This window comes from Lingula anatina, chromosome 1 (assembly GCF_051362555.1).
Source record: "Lingula anatina isolate TDL-2025a chromosome 1, LinAna3.0, whole genome shotgun sequence".
In the NCBI taxonomy this organism is placed as follows: domain Eukaryota; kingdom Metazoa; phylum Brachiopoda; class Lingulata; order Lingulida; family Lingulidae; genus Lingula; species Lingula anatina.
Window position 1 is genome coordinate 19514117 of NC_141767.1, and position 22493 is coordinate 19536609.

General features: G+C 35.3%; 1 protein-coding gene across 13 annotated transcripts in view; it reads right to left on the minus strand.

Annotated features, from left to right (window-relative positions):
* Positions 1–5: 5 nt before the first annotated feature.
* Positions 6–22493, minus strand: part of LOC106156565 (rho GTPase-activating protein 190) — a 42872-nt gene continuing 20384 nt past the window's right edge. For 8 of the 13 annotated variants that reach the window (XM_087001365.1, XM_087001366.1, XM_087001373.1 and 5 more), the window contains 26 exons: positions 18817–19489; positions 18242–18451; positions 17748–18041; positions 16653–16799; positions 16262–16379; positions 15826–15949; positions 15030–15231; positions 14474–14650; positions 13958–14224; positions 13490–13668; positions 13067–13277; positions 12562–12842; positions 11795–12004; positions 10683–10781; positions 9601–9698; positions 9028–9189; positions 8493–8643; positions 7469–7666; positions 6512–6673; positions 5826–5884; positions 5360–5524; positions 4876–5128; positions 4366–4497; positions 3587–3604; positions 2992–3097; positions 6–2659 (listed from right to left, as the gene is read on the minus strand). In XM_087001365.1, coding sequence (XP_086857491.1) covers positions 2470–2659; positions 2992–3097; positions 3587–3604; positions 4366–4497; positions 4876–5128; positions 5360–5524; positions 5826–5884; positions 6512–6673; positions 7469–7666; positions 8493–8643; positions 9028–9189; positions 9601–9698; positions 10683–10781; positions 11795–12004; positions 12562–12842; positions 13067–13277; positions 13490–13668; positions 13958–14224; positions 14474–14650; positions 15030–15231; positions 15826–15949; positions 16262–16379; positions 16653–16799; positions 17748–18041; positions 18242–18451; positions 18817–19489 — 4886 coding nt within the window. In that variant the 3' untranslated portion in view covers positions 6–2469. The remainder of the gene's footprint in view (positions 2660–2991; positions 3098–3586; positions 3605–4365; positions 4498–4875; positions 5129–5359; positions 5525–5825; positions 5885–6511; positions 6674–7468; positions 7667–8492; positions 8644–9027; positions 9190–9600; positions 9699–10682; positions 10782–11794; positions 12005–12561; positions 12843–13066; positions 13278–13489; positions 13669–13957; positions 14225–14473; positions 14651–15029; positions 15232–15825; positions 15950–16261; positions 16380–16652; positions 16800–17747; positions 18042–18241; positions 18452–18816; positions 19490–22493) is intronic. The other 5 variants (XM_087001375.1, XM_087001377.1, XM_087001376.1 and 2 more) reach the window with 5 other exon arrangements.

The window sequence follows — 22493 nt, forward strand, 5'->3', positions numbered from 1 at the left end:
CAGAATAACCAAACAATCTTTTTTATTCAATTACCTTTTATTTTTGAGGCTTGGCAACTTCATAGCACATGGATTTACATTTAGCACTTGACACAGTTGTGAACATCTTCAGTTGTGTACAAAGGCAATGCAATACAATGCAAAAAATGACATGAGTTACATACAAAATGACCTTATGACATATAATATATGTGTATATCAAATAGTGCCCCCATATTTGGAATTGGGAATATTCCATAGAAATTTGTGGGCCAAAAAATTAACATTATCCACTTCTGTTAAAAGAAGAAACAGAAAAGGCGGCCCACTGAATGTACAATTCCAGTCTCAAGAAGCTGAGAGGTATAATTATGCAAATGAACAGCGACAATAAGATACCCTACTTGCACATACATATTTGGCAAAAAATTTTACCCTACTTCTTTAACATCAACACTTTTAAGTATAAATAAGCTGAAATTACACACATTCATTCAGACTACGCCAGAATAATTAGTGATCTATATCCATGTAAACTCCTACTTTCATCTTTCCTACACACTGACGTCGTGATTGTCTTTGTGTAATCAAGTTGCAAGATGAGGTATTAGTCCATAACTTGTCACAAACTTGTATAACACGAGGTCTTTTCACAAAATTTTGTAACTTCCAAAAAATGTAGCTAACTTGCAATTCAAATTTCTTTTAAGTAAGTCCTTTTTTATGACACATCAAAAATAACAGTTACAGATTTCTGAGAATTCAACCTCAAACAGGTACCCTTCATTCATTAACTATCTCGACAATACACTTTCATCACTTACACTTTCAAAGACATGTACCAGACAAGTTATTATACTTTACAGTAACAGCTCCATATTATCACTGAAGATAACATATACATCTGTTGAATAGGTTAGTACAATGCAAATTACACTTGGCACCAGTGGAAGAATGAGGCACACAGAAATTAACACTTCTGGATCCACGTGCCGAATGAACCAGACCCGTCAGACACCAGTAATGTGTCCTCTGGCACCCTAAGCAATGAATTATACTGCACATACCTAATTACACATAGAACAAATGTAAAAGCTATTCCATTCTGGGAACAATTGAGGTTTGAATGTTACAAGGCCATCCATCATCAGTTTGCAGATGAAATGTCAGTCAAGAATAATTTCTACAGATGGGAAGAAAAAATATATTCTCTTTGAAATTCCTCTTTTGCTTTTACAAAGCTTGGATTACACTGGATCCATAACAACTAAGACAACAATCACCATGTAATTTCAATGCTACAAAGATGACTACTTTGTGAACTGTTTACAAGTGCACATAATCGGGATAAGCTACCCCCCGGGTTTCGGAGCCTGTGATGAACCTTCGCTAGACTAGTAAATGCCAACCAACACTATTTGAGAGAAAGTCCATGGTGCACAGATCCAACTCTCAGAACACAATATTCCATTTTTATATGACAATAAAATGCAACAAGTTTGATACATGTAAAAAAATATGAGGAGATGAGCACATAATCCATTCTTCTAAATACAATGTTTGTCCAAATTGAGGATAATTCAAGAGTTATAATAAGGGGTACATAAAATCAATCAATAAAGGTTCTTGCGAAGTAATGAGCAAGTTTTGACAATGAACCTTGTATGTAGAACATTTACAAATGTGTAGGTAAGTAAGCACTAAAGCACATGGCAGATAATTCCATGCTGCATAGGTCTGTGATTTGCTGATGAAGATAGCGACTTCATGGCAGTCGCGACAAGCAAGAAGAAAAAAAGTAATTTTTTATATACATTTACATGCATGTTGACAAATAGAAAATGATGTGAAAACTGGAATATTCATGTCCAAATGTGTTACATGAACCACACAAATAAAAGCAGTCCTACAGTAATTTATGTCCAAATCAAATGTTGAAGCAGATTTTTTATTACAAGTACAAATCAACACTTCATTGTTTGAACTGACTATTCGAGCCCAAAAAAATATCCTGATTCACAATTACAAAAATTTTCAAGTTCACATACATACAAATAATTTGTATAAATGTCTGTATTTTTAGTTATATTTTCAGTTATCTTTCTTAAAATATGACAAAAAAATTTCCATGTCACAGTAAACAACCAGCCTGTGTCTTTTGCACTGAATTCACTTTTTTTTTCCCAGTGTTAGATATGCAGATCCAGTTGTAATCCTCTACTTCTCAGTCACTTCCACTCTTGAGAAAGATGGCTCCAAACATCCTTAATTTCATATCTTGGATAGCAGAGAAGAACATCCAACAAATAATCAGCAACCATTATCTTGAAGACGCTTTTGATCAGATCTGAATATAAAACTCGTCATGAATTTCAAAATCATCATTGGTCACATTTCCTGAATTCCATCCCCCTCCCTTTTATCAAGAAACTTCTTTCCCCGAATTGGCTGTCCTGTTGTGAGGTTTGCTCTAAACACAAAACTATCCTCCTACACTTCGTTCTCTCCATAGAAAAAGAACCCATGTTGATCTATAATAGTTTGTACAATGTCTTGCAGTGACATAACATTGGATGCCATGTCAGCAAATGAGGCAAATTCTGGCCTTAATAATGTTGGCCACCAACAAATGGCTAAATTTTTACTGTCCATGGAATTGACATCACTCTGTTTTGTGACCCTGGAAAAAAGAAAGAACAAGCACAGATAAGAAACCACTTTTGATTTGAGATGTGATAATTGTTGAATTGCAGATAAAATACATTTCATGTGATCTATGGTTAATTTTGTGGGTTGTTATTCATGGAATTTTCAATTAATTTTTCAAACTATTAAAAAAAACTTAAATTCATTGCATGTTACCTTCTCTATAATAAACTGCCCAAGTTGTAATGACATAGAATTTCAAAAAAGTACAAATTTGTATAAAAAAATTAGATCGGACCAAAATTTGACAATTTTCTAGTCCTTGAAACTGTACCAAGAAATACTTTTTTTTAATGGTAGACTCACTTGTGCATATGTGTGGCTAAGTATTTGAGCACTTCATGGTTAACTGCAGGAAGCTTCTTAAGTACCCCTCGAAGAGCTAGCAGCCGACCAGTTTTATCCTGAATTCCTGAAATGACGATACATTTGTATTTACTAAGACTTGTTTTCTACAGTTTATATTACAGTAACATATTGTTTTCAGCTACTAACTAAATTGAATTTGAAAATGCAAAAAATTGGATGTTTTGTTTTGTTTTGCATCAAAAACATTTTTCAACCAAGCATCTAAATAAAAAATATCAGTTTACCTTGAACTACATAACAAAATCAGCCAAAAAATATTCACCATCTATTTCTGATGCATTCAGGATAAATTTCATTATAAAAAAACATTAATGAACAGAAACTATACACAAGCCTAAAACATAAAAGCAGCTAAACTCTAGGATTAGCAATGGGCATTTTTCTTAAATTATATTTATGCCAATTGCACTTTAACTAATCACTAAGAGAATGAAGGAAATACATTCAAATTAAAAACAGAGATAAAGAAGAGCAATCTATTCAATACAACAGAACATAAGCCCAATAAACTTTATACATATAACACTGTTACCTTCAACTTCCTTCCAAACTAGCCGCAAATTTGAAACACCAAATTCAATAGGGATAAATAAATGAAAGCTGCTCATTTGCCCTCAGGCTGAATCCAATAACATATAAAATACAAATAATAACTTTTCTAACTTAATTTTTTCTCTATGATTGTACTTCTGATTATTTTAATGCCTAGATGACACAAAGCTTTATTTAGGGACAAGCACATTTTTTTCTATCATGGTTTTCATCAAACATATAACAATGCTTGGTAATGGGATAAATATTCTACCAAAATGTCAATCAAGTCCTTTGTTCAAATGATTCATCACACCCAATTTTTCCACATTAAATTCTCTTTTTTCTCTTCCTCCCATTTTTCCGCTCACCCTAAGTCTATGTATACAACTTTCACCATGTCATTTTACACTGTACCATTCTTGAATAAGTATAGATGCATTGGTTTAAGGACAAAATCAACTCTTTTCATTTATCACAACTAACCAGAAATGGAGAAAAAGAAAACAAAAAATGATCTCCACCAAAATCCCCCATAAAAATTTGAAAATTCTTGAAAAAATATAAAACTGGAAAATAATCAGGCCCTGGAAAAAAAATACAGTTACATGCTATCTTACCAGTGAGAATACCACCTATAGCCTCATTAACTGAAGTAAGTGACTTCAGTGACATGAAAACGCTAAAGTACAAATACCTGTGATCTTAGCTGTCATTATGAAGTGTCTAATATAAAAACTGAGCATATAACCCAACTAATGAAATTTTTTACTATGTTACCTGCTGCATGTATGAGCTCATCATAAAGTTTGCTGGGTATGAGAGGGTCATGGAGATCACTGAAGAAACCTTTCAGAGCCGTGGCCACTGCATTCACGGGAATGTCCAAGGCATTGAGGTCTATATTGGGATCTGGAAATTCATTCACACAGAAAAAAATTATCTCCACCATAATGAAAATCGCCCATAAAATTCAAAAATATTATTGCCCAATGAGATGAAACATGTAACATAACAAAACTGATATGCTTTCCATCATTCTAACATCTGCAATCGTCATCTTTTTTCCCCCTCAACTAAATCTCTAAGCTTCACAAGGCAGACCCAGACCACCATTCTTGCCCAGAAAACTGCTTGTCAAGTTCAGCAAAATTCACCCTGCTAAAAGTCTTTAGAAGCCAAAACAAATCCCCTTAATGAAAGAAACAGATTGACAAGGTAAAGGGGCACCATAAAAACAAATTTGCACCAAAAATAACCAGTTAAGAAAAAACACCATGGGATTCTCACCTTCTTTGAACTTTTCAAGCAGTAAATCAACATGGGCTCGGTTCCCGGGCACTCTGTAGATGCCCTCGGCTGTCAAGCCTTCCTCTTCTATCTGCATGATGCATTTCTCTACAAAAACTGGGATGAGGCGTTGTTCTTTTTGCACATAGTCATCTAGAGACATTTTAGTGGTGATCTCACTGCCTGGGGCATTCTTGGGTTTCTTTTTGCTTCTTCTAAAGGACCGCCCAACAGATTTTGATTTTTTCCTCTCCTATGAAAAAAAATTTAATTGTTATATATGAAGTGAACCTTTGTAACTAGTAGCATTGCAGTTTCATTTAAGCACTTGAGAAGCATATACACAAAATATTATTTTGAGACACTAATATGAATCCAAGGTCTTAAGATGATCTTACCAAGTTGGTTCAAACAAATATAAAAATATCAATTGCCACTAAAAATAAACATAACATGAAAACCATTGCTCAAATAGACATACTACCTCTTCTTTCTTTCTCCGTTTTTCCTCATCCAGCGCTTTCTTCTCTTCCTTCCTTCTCATTTTTTCAGGGTCATCCTGCCTTCTTAGCACCTTCAAGTTGAAGGGTTTCCACCTCCCACTGTCTCCTAGCTCCTCTCTGCAAGGCTCATCACCAGAGAAAGGAAGCTGTACCAAATTGAAAATCAGCATTTAATCATTTAATCATTTAAAACAAGACAGAAATTATTATGGGGATAGTAGTAGTTAAATTGCATCACAGTATTGGCCCATCCACTTGCCAAACAGTAGTCTGGGAGTCTAACGTAGCTGTTAAAGCAATTAATCAGCTAAGCTTATAAAACTCCTCCAGCCTTACTAGATATATAATTTTTATTCAGTAAGAAATTTTGGTCTGAATCTCTGTTCCTTTTTTAAAGAGCAAAAGTTCATTGATTATAATTCAAGATAAAATATCAAATCGTCTTACCTTTGAGTCAGGTTTAACGTCTTCATATGGATTCTCATCTGCCACTGAATCATTCCGTACTGGAATAAAATTTAATTTAAAAGTATAATATGCTGGAAATTTATCAATGGAATGTTATAAGTGCTGTTAAAAATTATTAGTTTCATGTCATTCATCAAACCAGTTACGAAAAGAAACCAAATCACATAAAACATAATTAGAGCAAAAACCCAAAATAAAAATTCACCACTGTAACAGCTAAAGACCTACACATGGGCAACCAGTGGGTAAAGTAAAAATAATATCACGACGCAACAGAAACAGGTCATCATTATACATTTTCAGGTCAGTTTTACACAGGGCACTCCAATTAAAAAGCAACTCAATAAAACCAAAAAATTGGATCTTCCAAAGAATATCTAAATACCAAATAAATTTCATACTTGGGGGCAGGTGAGGGGGGATGGATGAAAAATGCACCCATAGGTGCAGTAAACCCATGGCCAGAAATGTACTAATAACTCTGTATACATTTTTAATAATGGGCTAACAGCAAGGATATTTGAGGCTATATGATCAGCAATACGATCTCTACAGAAGTACACTGCCAGTGAGTATATGTCTCTTAATCTCTTCATTCACCTATCACCACATCCTATGTCAAATGGAAGGAAGCAAGCAAGCACCCAACTTTGGGGTCTACTTACACCAAACATCTTCTGTTGGTGGGCTGCTAGCAAGAAGAGGGACCAAGTCATTACCAGCTTTCTTTTTCTTGATCTTCAGGGATCGTCTCTTCCTTTGTTTTTTACCGTTTTGTAACTCATCTCCTGTGCCCTCACTGCCCTCCGAGGCCGAGTGCTGCACAGCTGCAGGAAGAGAGGAAGCCGCGCTACAAGCTACTGCTAATCAACCAATCAAAATTCTCCACAGAGGATTTCATTGGACCAATAAAAATTGACCAATCATAATTTTATGAACGTATACCAACTTGTACAATTTTCCTAATAACAAATCCACACGAGGATAAGAATTCACAGATTAAGAGAAAGGTCAGCAAACACCACATTTTAGTACAATTTTAAAAACAAAATATTCTAGAAAGTAAAGATTGGTAAATGGGGTTAGTAAACTCTGTGGAGACTACTGAAGTTTATTCTACAATTCAAACAAATTTGTAAGATTATTGTATAGCCATTTAGTAAACCCTTCTCCTTCACAACCCCTACTATGATTATTTCTTTAATTTCTTTTTAACCCTAAATAAAACCAGAGGTGTAATGACTGTTTTTGACCTTTGACTGTTGTTTTTCTATGTGGGAGAATGATTCCCATATGGTATACACTAAGCTATACAATAGATCATACAAAATGATTAAGATAGACACTGCACCAAAGATATCATTCTAATCTGCATTTATACAGTATGACATTTTTATTCAGAGCTGCAATCAGATCTAATTAAAATTGAATTTTTGATATCATTAAGCTGTACTAGTCTAGTCTTAAATGTTTCTAACTCCCAATTTTTCAAATTGATAATTTCAATCAAATTCATTAAATGAACTAGTAATTAAGTGATAAATTCACACAGAGCAATCTAATAAATCCATTGGTCTGCACTGCAAAATAAATAGATAAATAAATGCACAGCTTAAACTTACATTTTCTGTATTCATCAGGGGGTTTCAGCCTGTCAGGGGTATATGCTGGTATGAGAGGTGCTTTATCATAAGATGGGTCACTCTTCCTCTGCTGCCTGTGTTTCTTTTTATGTGGGGTAGGCTTTCTGTGCACCCTGGTATAGATGTCCTGCTTGGGGCGTTCTAGTGAACTACATTCTGAGTCGGACTCTGTGCCAGCTGAAATTGTTAATGATCTTGATATCAGTATCATAAATATGTCCTAGAGTATTAATTTTTATTAAACTGGACAATGTTTGTCCTCTTTTTTTTTTTTAAAGATTTTTCAATATAAGTTAGGCGTTGAAATTAAAACAAAATGTACACTGTCAACTAAGAGTGAATGAAAAAAATTAATTCCACACAAACTAATTTTAAAAAAATGTATAGAAACAAACTAAAAGGGTTCATCTGTTCAGAACCAGTTTAAGCATATAATGAGTGTTTCTAATAACAAGTAGGTAAATATTATGCTTTCTTAGCTTACAGTCAACATTTATGAAATTTTTCATTAAATATACAGAAACACCCAACTACTAAAATCAAGCAACTGTAAGCCATGCCATTTATCTTAGGACAAACCAGGTAACATATACAGACTTGGACTATCAGTGAAATATAGATTTAGAGCACCAATTTTATTGAAAAACATTGCTTCTTAGACAAATACATCTGAGGTGGGTTTGGGATTTATTTTCTCAAAAAATACCAATTATGTTATCTCAAGTATTTATCAAACATGTAAAATGTAGATATTAAGGCAGTTCTTAGATGTAATTCTATCAAATAAATACATCAATTATTCACAGCAGAGTATTAATTGTTGCAAATGAATATTTTATAAAAGAAGCCATCCATTTTTCTTGGTGACTGACATCTGGGTAGTTAGTCTACACCTAAATGAGCATCAAACCCAAGACAATCCAGATATAAATAAACCTTACAAATTAAGCAACCATACCAACTATGAGCCGCATGCATAAAGGAACTGAAAATGGCGACATACTTAGAGGGACATATTTGACTGTGTCACCTTTGTTATCTTGTTGTTGTTTCTTCACAGTGGACCGTATTCTGTGGAACTTGCCAGGGGGCAGGGCGTCCTGCACCAAGGCGTAGTCGTTGTCGTGCTCTGGGTGTTCTGGGCTCACAGCATCCTGAAGAGATAAGGTGAAACATGTTGTCTTTGTAAATCAAGAACTTTGTCTCTCACTGAGTGTGAGCACCCACCCAACCACATGTTATGTGATTGTTTTATTAACATAGAGATATAGAGTAACTACTCAATATTTTCATTGGGGGGAAAACTGTACAGATAATGTATTTTTTAAGAAATTATTTCTGAAAATTATAACATTTCTATTGAGCAGAAAAAATATTAAAAAGCAGGCTATACTATAGTTCTATTCTATGCAGTAAAAACACCCGAAATGCCACATAGAAATATTTTGTGATTATATAATTATGTACCTGAAAGTTTAATAATTTTTGCCCACTGAAATAATCAAGTAATTGACTGTCCATTTCAACAGCCTACTTACCAGAACCTGTGCATAATCAGCAATCTCGATGTTCTCTGGGGTGGCCAGCGGAGCCTGGATGTTGTTCCCATCCATCTGTACGCTGTCTCTCTTTGGTCTCTTCTGACTCATGTTCTTTGACAACCTGTCTGTGACACTCTGGTACCTGTTCAAATCTAATGGCTGAAAGAAGAAGAAAAATACTTGGTAGTTATTCATGAGAATTTCATTCTTTCCCTTTCTCTTTTTTTTCTTGAATAAGTTAATCAAATTAAAACTGGATACTACAAGTTGAAAGCATATCTCTTTATTGTGAATTTCATTCTTTCCCTTTCTCTTTTTTTTTCTTGAATAAGTTAATCAAATTCAAACTGGATACTACAAGTTGAAAGCATATTTCTTTATTGTGAATCTGATAAGAAAAATCATTTTTGTTCTTGTGGCATCCCAACTTATAGAGGTTTGCAGCCAAAAGGTAATAGTGTTACACAATGTTATAGTAACATTATCATATACAACTTATTTCATAACCAATAACCAAGACCAAAACAATCTGATTAATTTCTGTTTCTTCTCATGTTAGTGAACACTCACCTTTGGTTTAGTTGCAGGTTTTGGTCTTAGAGCCCATTTAGTGAGTCGAACCCCTGCATAGTCATACTGGGGTGCCTCAGGTTGGGAGTTCTCCCAGTCTGAAAGAAACAATTGATTTAAGTGCCTTTAACTCTTGTTAACTAGGAAAAATTAGCCAATGTCTCAATAAATGTGGTCTTATGCTTCTATAATAGTGAGTCCCAAAAACTGAAACATTCTTAGCTGATGTTAACTATGTTTCACACAGCAAATAAAAATATCCAGTCATTAACTCAATTGTTGGGTATCTGAGAATAGAAATGCAATATACAACAATCTTTTTTCATAACTTAGATATTTCCACGCAATACAATACACTAGAAATACTATGACATCAACAACACACATCAGCCTATAACAATCAACCATCATCATTTTTCTGCAAGCAGTATTCAAAATCAGAAAATATGTCCCATCCGTACACATTGTATACCTCCGGCAAAAACCTTATCTGAATAATTCACATTAGTATTTAAAAACATGCATTAAAACCTACAATCAAAATCCAAACTGCAACACAATATACTGTGCAGGGCATGGACCACGAAGAGAGAAACTGTGCAACATATCACAGACTATGTAAGTTAGACAGTGCAGATACTGCAGAGTTAGCATTTTAAACATTCACATATAAGGTGTACACTGTCAACTTCCTTACTTACAATACAGTGTTGATACAGTTGGAAGAAAGTTGGAAAGAGAGAAAAACAGTGTATTAAGGAACATCAGAGAAAGACACTAAACACCAATGTGCAATCCATCCAATCCATCCCAATGGGCAAGAAAACATTCTATAGCTAAATACAGAAGAGAAACCTAGGAATATAATTTCCAACCAAATGAAAATTAACAGGAACCTCTACACATCTACTATAACCACCTCAGTCTATCCAAACATGACACTATTAAAAGATAGGAGATACAACAAGAGAAAACGTCCAAGTAGAAGAACAGACATGCATGTCATTCCAAAGAGAAAGATTTTTCTAATACAAATACAAACTAGGAATACTCATGCCACTACACATAATTAAGATAATCACCCTCTTCATCTCCTCTTTGTCTCCTAGCATCTGGTAAAGTTGAGGCTTTTTGGAGTTTTCTGCCGTCTGCACTCTCATACAGAGAATTAACTGCCCAACCTGATATGTGAAGAGGAAGGTGTCAAAGTTTTTTTCAAAAAGGTTTTCAATCTCCTCCTCCTCAACAACAACACACAACATTTGGCAATTGCAGTTAAAAATGAAGTGAAACTTGTGCGACACAAAATTCCAATTCTGTGAAATTGTTCTATGTTGAAGTATGATATCCAAAGAAACATAAGAATAACATACAACTGGATGAAATAAAGTTGAAAACACCAGCTTCCGTGACAGAGTTCAGAAAGCCACTCGAGAGTTCAAACATTTACAAACAGTAACTTCCCCCTTCCGACCATGTTCCTAACAATGGTCATCATTAGTTCAACACAAGACCCTTGCAAAACACCATGCATTCATGTGATAATTGACTTCATATGAGATGAAGTTAAACAAAAACTACAATAAATGTCTATGAATACATCTTAATTCTAGCTAATGTACATAAAAAATAACGTGCAAATATGTATATATGGACTTTAAATAAATATAAATGTTTCTATTCACTACATATCGTAACTTTATCATTTATGAACTAGTAAATAGTGGGACAAATTAGGGAGGTAGTGACATAAGGGTGAAGCTTTTACAAATACAACATGTCAATGTTATCCAAATATTCTGTCTTTCCAAACTAAATCACAGACTTAATAAAGTTAAAGATAGACATAAAAGCAGAAAACAGTCATGTAGGTAATCTTTTATGCATGGTCAGATTTTATAAGAAAAAAATATATATTTTTTAATTAATCACTTTAAAAATCTAATAGTAAACATGCACAAACAAAGAAGAACCTTTTTAAAATTGACAGACAGACTAAATGGAAAGCACTGAGACACAAAATGTGAACATAAAAGAAACTGCTGGCAGTACATGGAAAGCTGAAAAAAGAATTCAAACAAATCAGTGATCAATAAAGAAACAACATAAAATTTCACAAAAATGGAAAAAAAACAACAGCAGTAAACAAACATCAGGAGGGAACACCGAGGCTGCCCAAACACAGCGAGATCACCTTCAACATCTTCCTTCAATGCAAGACGCATACTTTTGGATTTGCGGAACTGATAACGAGGCTGGCGCTCAGGGTCAGAGGCTTTTAGGTCTATCTGATCTACTGTAGATGAATGTTCAAGTTTAGGCACGTCAGAAGCTATTGCCTGCAAATTCTCATCTTCACTCTTGGTGACAAAGATGTTAGCCACCGGGCAAGATTTTCTGTGCTCTGAAAATAATTTTTATTTTGATAGGAATTCCAGCTCAGGTGCTACAACGCAATGCCCTCTCTAAGTGTAAACTTCATCTATGCATAGTTCCTATGGCTCTAAGCATGTTATTTAAATAACTTTTACATATTGCAGCTCATGCCATACAGACACAATCTCTATTTTTAGTCCTCTGCTTGTTAATTATATTTCTGCACTGTTAAGGTGTTGCCCCATATAGAGATGTTAATTAGTTGTTAACTGACAGCTAAGTTCCTCTCATTTGCAGCACTAATGCTATATCACACATGCACACGCACATACACGTAGACATACACTTTCTCTTAACTTGAAAACAAACAAAAAAAAATGCAGTAATTCAGGTTAAAGATACACAAAATGCATCATTTTTCTCTCTTTTTTTTTTTTTTTTTTTTTTTTCACAGCATTTTGGCAAAGCTTGCGCAGGCCATTACAAAAGTCCAGCCAATAATTTCAGATCTTTGATAACTGATCAGAGACATTTGAAAAAAAAAAGGGTTGGTTTTTTCATTAATCTTTTTTAAATCTATTTTACCTGCATACTGGTTCTTCCTTCCTTTCAACTGACTTGGTTTGACTAAGGGCTCCGCATTCACTTCACTATACGGCCCAGTCTCTGTAGTCCCATAGGGTGATATATTATTCCCATAAGCAGAGTCATATGTTTTATCATACGCTTTGTCGTACGTTTTATCATACACCTTGTCCCCAGCTTTGTCATAATATGGCGGAGAGGTGGAGGAAGCACGCTCCTGCTCACTGTCTGACTGCTGGCCAGCTGCTGGCTGGTCGTAGATTGGCTCCGAATCTTCGGTGCTAAATTAAAGTTCATCATTAATGAACAAATATTTTATACCATTTTTAAAGTAAAAGATATTTAACATATAGACAGGTCTTCAGGCCTCTTCATAATTAATCTCCCATTTATCAACAAACCAAAAAATTATCTTCATAATCTGCTTCAAGCTATCATATTTTGAAGTCTCATGAATACAACTTCCCCCTACTCATTGGCACTTCTCTACATTCAACTCTCTAACCTGTTGCTGCCATTAGGAGCACTGTACGAGTCATTTCTCCATGGCTTTGGCAGGGTAGCGGGGGGTCTCCTGTCCAGGTCTACTAGCCTCTCTGATTCACTGGGCTCAGAGCGCACTGTGTTGTAAGATTCATCTCCAGAGAACACATAACTGGCCTCAATATCAGACTTTCTGTCCCAGACGTCCTTTAAGAATGGGCTGAAAACTGCAGCTGGAAAAAGATGGGATTTCAAAGTTCAAATACACATCTAAAATCACAATGTCCTTTAAAAGTGATAAAAATCATTAATTCTGTATTTGCTAGACTTTTGCCATGGCAATTTCAAACTAATTACACAAATTTTGAAGACTACAATTCAATTTCACTTGCAAGCAAATCACATCTACCAAATAAGGTTAATTTGATTTCCAAAGACTGCTTACTTTGTTGTGGGAAATTAAGACTAGTGACCATGAAATGAGCTTTGACTTTGTCTGCTATGGCATTGCCCTCTGTGATGATATTCTGAGAGGAATCATTGGAGAAGAATGCGTTGGCCCCACCACCTTCAGTTACTGCTAAAATCTGGATTGGCACATTTGGAATGCCATCAGTGAAAGCTCTGGAATTAGAAAGAGAAACAGCATTTGCTTAATCAAATTCAATACTGGTGAGGTCTTTTTTTCTGAAGAACCTAAAAGTTGCCTACTGAAACTTTAACTATATTTGAATCATGGTAATTCTTAAAATATATTTATGAAAAAATGTAACCAGATGCTTTATTTGAAAGAAATTCGCAAATATTTTATGTCTTTGTCTATTCTTTTCTATTCCACATGTAAACTGATCAAATGCAGTGACAGTTTACTTTGATTTCATATCAACTAGTAATATTTATAAAAAGAACTTACTTCAAAGTTGACAGGGATGCTTTCCTTTTGGCAGAATACACTAAAATAAACCCATGCACAAATTCATCTTTAAGTAGCGAAGCACCATGGTACGAAGTGACCGTCACTTCCACCTTCCGTTTACACGAGTCCCCAACGTAAGTCTCTATAGTGACCAGCTGGTATTTCTCCTTGTCTGCAGTGACCACACAGTTCTGATGGCCAAGGAATGGGCCGAGAGGAAGTTCTACATTGTACTGGTCACCACACATCATACATAACACTACCCTGGAGACGAGAAAAAATTTACAGAAATGTTTTCAACACAATTATAGTAAATGTATGATTAATTTTGAATGATTCTTTAAAGATGCAGATGATTTATCCGATCTCCCCTTTAAAACTTACAGGGCAGGGAGAAAGGCTCTACTATTTCTGTTGACCTGTATTTGCCATTTCTGTGGTAGTAACATAGAGGGAGGAAGGGGAGGGGATAATAATTCTATAAAAAGAAAAAAAAACAAAACAAAGAAATACCTGATATCTGGTTCTGCACACTCCACTATGCTGTAAGGATTGCCCAGGCCCGGTCTGTCTCTTACACAGTCCATTAACTTATTGAGAGCCTGGTTGATCTGTACTGGGTGGAACTTGTATTTGCACATCTCCTCATTGATCATGTCTTCTGGAATGTCGATGAACGGACAACGCAAACTGGAAAATAAATGACAACAACTTGATTTTCTTCCTCTTCCCTTCCCTTGGGAATAAATACACTGGCTTAAATAAACCCTGATTTGAGGATATTTTCCCTGCTAACTATTTTAAGTAATTACTCCATGGGTCTCTACTTTTTTTTTAGATTCTTGTTTAAGGAATTTAGGGAAAAATACAAAGCACATTCAACATACTAATAGCAACCATTTCTGTCAGTAATTGAACTGAACATTGACCTATTTGCAGTACTTTGATGCATACAAATCTTAATTGCTTTCATTTAAAGTAAATGAGTGTAGTAAAAAAATAAATAATAAAATTAATGAATAAATGAAGTAGGAGAATAGCAATATCTGAAGACATATAATCACTTTACCTCTGAGCTAGTTCCTGCCCTTCTTCTCTGAGTAACATTAACCCTTTCTCTGTGTGCCCTTGGTCATAAGCCAGCACTATCACCAGAGGCAGGCCTTGAAATGGAAGTCTCTCCTCACTCTCTAGGTCCAGTAGTAAAGTCTTTTCTAGGCTAACTTTGATATAGTCCAAGGTTTCTGAGCTACTGTACACACAAAAGCACCCTGGAAACAGAGAAGGTAGTTTTCTGTGTAAATTTGATAATTAAAAAGGGGGAAGAACTGATAACTCCAGTGCAATTAATTTTGTGTAACCCTTCTTTCCAGAGGCTTAGTAAGTGACTGAAGACTTGATCTCTAAACTGCACCTTATAATTTTGCATCCTACAAGATTCAGTATTGTGTGATTGAAGTTTCTTTGGTAATTAAACCATTTTGTCAAAAAGCACCCACACTTATTAGCAGTGTCATTTATAAATATTACAGAGCCATTCAAATAAGGTTAAGTTTCCTTGACAATTAAGTCAGTTTGTCAAAATAAACCCATAATGATTAGCAGAGTATTAATAGGCAATCATCCTCACTTCCTTCTTCCCCCTCTGTGCTTAATGAAGTATCAACAGGCAACTTTCTCTCTCTCTCTGGCTACACACGCATGCATGCACACACACAGGCATGCACGCACGCACACACACACACACACACACACACACACATGTCACACACACACACACACACGCATGCATGCACACACACTCAGTCCAAAAGCAAGCTTCTACCTTGCTTATATGCTTGAGGGAAAATATTTTCTATACAAACCATGTGGTCTGAAATCTGCTGTAGAGAAGGCATTCTGTGGCAGGGAGACATCGCCATCTATTGGTCTGTAGTCCAGGCTGAACACACAGCCCTCGTAAGCAAACTCGTCATCAATGCACTGTAGCTATATACAGAAAAAAATTGTGATAAGCATACCTCTTCCATCAGCAACACCATATTTATAATAACACAATGATCTTTGAACATAATGTAATAATGCTAAACACCTATCAATTTTTAAAAAATTTTTGCAAGTGATTACTTTCAATTTTAGTCAATCCACTTTATAAGACTGAACTTTTTTTACAATATATAATCATACATGTTGACTGACATGATGCAGTGACATAATGACAATGGCTTGATACCATGAAAGTTACACCAGCTGACAATCACTTCATATAGACATTATACCAAACTGTGACCTGTAACTTACTCGAATGTCATTAGCCAGCTCATCTGCCAGCCCCTCTCTCCCTAGCAACACAAGGTTGAGCCTGTTATCATCTAGGTCTGGGAAAAACTGTGAGCTACTGGTACTGCCAGACTTAGTCCTGTTGACAATGTAATAGACTACATTACTTTTTATGATTACTGAAACTTTTATTCTAGTTTTGAGAATTGATTTATGCATAAAGCATATATTTACTTCTTTTAAAGATTTTATTTAATAAGATGCCCTTCAAACCCATATGTTCTGACCAAGCAACAGAAGCAGAGGGAAAATGAAATAACTAAAATTAATAAATAAATAAATAAATAAATAAATAAATAAATAAATAAAAAAAATGATATTAACTAAAAATCGGTCTATCAAAAACACTTGCCTATGCCTTTTCAAGGTAGCTTCTATACTATTCTCCATACAGTGGTCTCGAAAAGGGCAGCGATCCTTAGAAGGCCACTGGATAAACCCTAGATGGTTCAACAGCATGACCTTCCTTACTTCTTCTAATTTGCCTAATGCCTTGTACCTATATATAGAGGAAAAAGATGATGAATTTACAATTCTTGACATTTTATATCCTCACTGTTCAGGTCATTTAGACCAATGCCTTATTTCATACATAAAGTGAGAAAAACCACCACTGCTGGTATTGCCATTTACAAGATTTTACAAAATTCCCTTTAAACACTGGTCTCTTTCACTACAACTTTGCACCTTTATAATGAAGTTATACAGGTTAATTGACACAATGTTCTGACTTCTACTGTGGTTTGACCTTTATAAAAAGTGGCCTTGATGTAAAGCTTAAAATATACAACCTTCTGCCAATTTAATAAGTGTAATAAGTTTAATTAAGGCAGCATATTGCCACAGTAAAGGACACAGCTGGCTTCTTTTTTTATCAATATTTCAGGCAAGTTTCTAACATTCAAAATGCTGTATTCTCATCTAAACAGCAAGCTCCTAATTTTATTCTAAACGTCCGTGGTAATTGTTCATTTTTTATTAAAATTTACATGAATAATCAAATTAAACTATAAGGCCACTTGTGAGGTATCTAATGGTAAGGAACCTGCACACTCACACACACACGTGCTCACCACACACACACACACACACACACACACACACACACACACACACACACACACACACACACACACACACACACACACACACACACACACACACACAGGTGTGCACAAACACACACAGACATTATAATCAAGTTGAGTAGAGACTGGCACACCTACTAAATGCTTAAAAAAGAAGGGGGAGTTGGTCGGTTAACACTCACCAAAGCAGAAAAGTACCAGCTCTTGGTAGTTGACAAGTGCTTTATCTACGAATGTCTCTTATATCAAAACAAAAAAAAAACACTTTTTTATTATTAAAATTTCCTTATAAAAAACTACATATACCTGGGATAAAATCTAAAGCTGATCACATTAAACATACAAACATCAGTTCTCACCTTTGCTCTTCCTTCAGTTCCTGTATAATGCTCTGCAAATCTTCAGTGGTAATGGTTTCATTGGGATCATATTTCGCAAAAACTTCTGCACGCTCATACAGAAGTTCTACAAAGTCCTTTTTAGCATCTTCACGTATTTCTTGCTGATGTCTGTCATAGACTTCTTTCCTGTCAGCCTCAGATAAGGAGTCGTAACTCTCACGACCGAGGAAAAAGATTGACACTTCTTGTAATGTTTTCCCTGGTGTAACATGTGGATTGTCTTCTAGAATGTGCTTGAATTGCTTTCGAAGTCTTGAAATAGTAAAGAAAACAGAATTACAAGTCTGCAAAACATCTTTGGCATTCAAAATTTATCTAGATCAACAGACATGAAAAACTGTAATTTTTGGTCTGCAATAGGAAAACCTAAAATTAATAAGAAAGTCTCTCATCCTGTATGCTTAAAATTCATGCATGATACAAGGCAGAGGACATCTGTGGACTATACTTACTCCTGCCTTCTACTTTCAGCCTGGAGTGTATTGACATGGTTTCTAAAGCTAGTCTCAGCCTCTGGGAAACTAAGTAAGGTAAAGGGGACACGCTCGTCTGTGCTGTCTAGGTATTCTGTGTCAGACCAAGACACATCTTGGTCTAGCATCACAAAATGGTCATTGAAATTTCCGTGCTGCTTGATCAAATTCCTGCAGCTGCCCCATTGCCTGGATGTAGAAATGATAAACATTTAACACACTTTCCTAATAACTATCTGGTATCTTTTGCAATTTAAAATGTCAAGTAATGGAATGGAAAAAGCAACATTCAATATGTGGTTTACATGTGTGATGAGTATATTAAGTACTTTATATAAAATATTAACCTAATTATTCTTTCATAAATACCAAGGGAGATGGAATTCACATACATCTAGCAGTGCTGAGGAAATGTCAACAATTTTTCTAAGAACTCAAGGATTTTTCCATTCTTTCTAAAACTCATCTTCAAAAGAAAAAAAAATCACTGAACCATAAAAGACTATTCTTGGAAGGGACTGTTTATTCCTATTAAAAAATTAAATGCTACCTACCTATCACCTATTGTTGTAAGATCTGGTAAAAACTCCTTTAACAGATTTGGGATCTGTTTCAAGAACGTGTCTTCCCTCTTCCTGATCAAGTGCTCCTTCAATTGTCTTGTGTGCCTCCTGAAAATGGTTTTTGCACTGTCTGACCCAAAAAATTCCAAAAATCGAATGAAATCGGGATTATCCTGAAACTTTTTGCTTGCGTTACCCCAAAAGGCTTTGTAGTCCAGGACTTGAGATCTTAGTAAATTTAAGTACGCACTCTTGGCTACATCCAGTAGTTCTTTACGGGCTTTCGCAGCCTCTCTAAAGGGCACATGTTTGGGTCGCGCTCTGGTTTTGTCGATCATGTGTGCTACAGTTGTAAAGGCTAGTTCGACATTGACATTTTGATGGGCAGAAGTTTCTATAACTGGGATTGATCCTTTGTATTCCTTCCTAGCAACTAATGCCTCGGCCTCTTTGCTGTTGTGGGAGCGAACTTCGTCATTCTTGGTTGTCGCCAAAACGACTGGCTTTTTGGTTTTCATGAGACTGTTAAGAATAAGTGCAACATACTCCACTTGTCTTTCAATAGGTCTTTGTTTTACATCACTGACGTCAAAAACACATACAAATCCATCCACTGTTAGTTTGCCATCCGGCATCAGAACCCTGTCAAAATCATGCTCCAATCCTGAAAAAAATACAAAACAAATTTGCACATTATAATACATCTCTACTGTTTACAGCATATTGCAAATAAATAAACAAAGCACACAAGTTATAGTACCATCATTTCTGATGACACTAACTTAGGATGGGCCTACTTTGGAATTGTAGAATTTACATTTACATTAAATAAATTTACACTTATACTGCCCAGGTCTTTACTTCTAAGACAATTTTTACTATATATAAACAAAACTATTACTATTTTTAACAGAAAAGAATGCTATATCCTGGTGTGTTCAGCACCCATTACTAAGCACAATCCTCCATTTTTTAATCTATTGCATTTGTTCATTAAAAAAATAATAGTAAAAGTGAATAAGATTAATATATATTTCAATTGGGCTTTAATGTTGAATGTATACTCTTAACTGGGCCTTCTTTCCAGTTAAGTATTATAGGAATCAAATTATAACCTAACTGTTAGTCCTTGTATTTTCTCCAACTCCATCAATTTGACAACAAAGATGCATGGAAGACAAAGAGCACGGTTGCAGTTCTTCCCACCCCTAATGCTGATTCATAGAAATGTGTTTCAAACTTGAGATAATCAAACATAAAGCATGCAGAGTAGCTCCGTGGGCTGTTATCAATTGACTTCAAACTGATAAGAACATGTGTTATCACCCTAAACTTTTGTTGATTCATCAAGCTTGGTATTGAACTGTTAGGAACCCCATACTGGTCTGTTATCTAGCTACCAAGAACTGGTGAGTAATGAGGGCCAACACAGAGAAAATTTCTTTTTGTTTAATCAAAAACATATTAAAATTCATTTTTCCAATAACTATGGGAGAAAAACTCTGTCAGCATTATCTGCATGTGATGTCTGTCCATTTTCTGTTAATCTGTCCATCTGTCAGACCGTCTGTCTGTCTGTCTGTCTGTCCGTCTGTCTGTCTGTCTGTGTGTCTGGGGGTCAGTCATTTTATCAGGATATCTGAGGTTGTGATTTCCTTTACCTTATTAATACAGGTTACTAATGCCCTGACTAGAATGTTCAAAGGTCAAATGACCTATTCATCACATGCATGTATGTATGAACTGAAAACATGTGACACCCCTACAGCAATAAAAACAACAGCATGATGATGAGACAGTGTGGAATATCTTTTTCTACTTAGTAAAGAGGATGGAATGACTCCAGCACCACTGGCAGCATATTGCAATTTTATCCCACTTCATTTATAATTTGATTTAAACGCAATATCTATTAACTCCACAGAAGTTACACCAATGGTTTTCATATTTCATCAAAAAAGAGATAAGAGTGACAACACAAATGGAAGTGCACTGCAGTGCATCAGCAATACAATTAAATACAAATATTTTATCACAATACGCTTGCTTAATCCTTAAGTTGATCTATACATGAAAAGACAATCCACAATAAAAAAACAGCAAAAGCCCTGCAAAATTCCAATAAAATATAAACCTAAAGAACAATGGTGGTCTGGCTATGTTACATTTCCTTCAGCTGGAGTTTTTCCCTTCTGCTATTTTTACTAAAACAGCAACAAAACTGTTTCATCCTATAATGTTACAGTCTAGCAGATTTCTGATGTGAACATCAACAAGGAATGTAAACTTCGGGCTGGTGGCAGATCTTCCAATGAAAACAGTCAAGACATTTACACCCCTATCACAACATTGAGGAGGTTTTTCAACCATTCCAAGCACATGCTCTTTCTTGATACAAAACTAACGGAATGTGGATTTGAAACCTTGGGGTGATACCCTTTTAGATCTAAACATGCAAAGTATGTTTTTTTTTTATGGCAATTAAAATGTGTGAGCACTTTAATGTGATTGCTATAATATTTAGTGTGTGTGTGTGTGTGTGTGTGTGTGTGTACGTGCGTGTGTGTACATTGTACATGCAAGTTTTCATGTATTAATATATATGCTTGGGTGCATGTATGCATGCGCAGGCCCACGTGAATTGCTTGTGTAAGAATTATAACTGTTCTAACATCCCCCAAAGCAACCCTATTATTTCATGGGTTTGCAGAATGACAGCCTTCTGACACATTTTATGGTATGGGAAAACACCTCTTCATAAATGCTCAGGGGTTGCCATGTGATCCCATGATCCAAACTGTGTGTATTTCACATACAGTTGCCACATAATACTATTGAAAGCACCCAACCATACACCAGATCAACACCCCCAGAGAAGTGAAAAGTTGGCAAAAACTTATATAACCACCTGGAGATCATCAGTCATAGCAAAGGGCTTTTATCACAATGCACACTATTCAAAGGTGAAAAATAAAAAAGACACTGGGTGAAAGGCAGCTAAGAGACCAGCATAGGAAGATCTAGTATCAGTTAACTTTATATTACCACAGCCAAAGCAATCACCTAGATATATTCTTTTTTTTTTCTAGGCAAAGAGAAATTATAGGAATTTATATGACAGAATGGGCATGTAGTGATTCACTCAAATTGAGCATTTTTTTTTTTTTTTTTTTTTTGACAAAACAGATTAACAGATTGTGCTTACTAATTTGACATTTTATACAATATATTATGAAGTAACTATTTGTGTTTCAACCCTAATTAGGAATTTAATCAAGAGTATCTTGGGCATCCTATCACTGACTTTCCAATAAATAACAACCCTAATACATTCAATGCATAGGGCCGAACTGTTAACAAAATCTGAAGCCACCCTTACAAAATCACACTCTTCTACCTTCACATAAAAGCGAATTGCAAACTTTTTAATTTGTGCAGCTAGGGCGGGATATTCTCTGCGAAGGATGAAATCAGTTAAAGAGACGATTACTTCAAAGTTAAAGCACTCCACCCATAGTTTGCTATGCTGAGTAACAGCTGTGGGTAAAAACTACTTCTAATAGACTTTCTTTTCTGTTTCCTTAAACCACGTCAACTCAAATCTGACTTCCTTGATTTGTTATATATATATAATAAGTGTATACATGGAGGCGTAGCCAGGCACATGC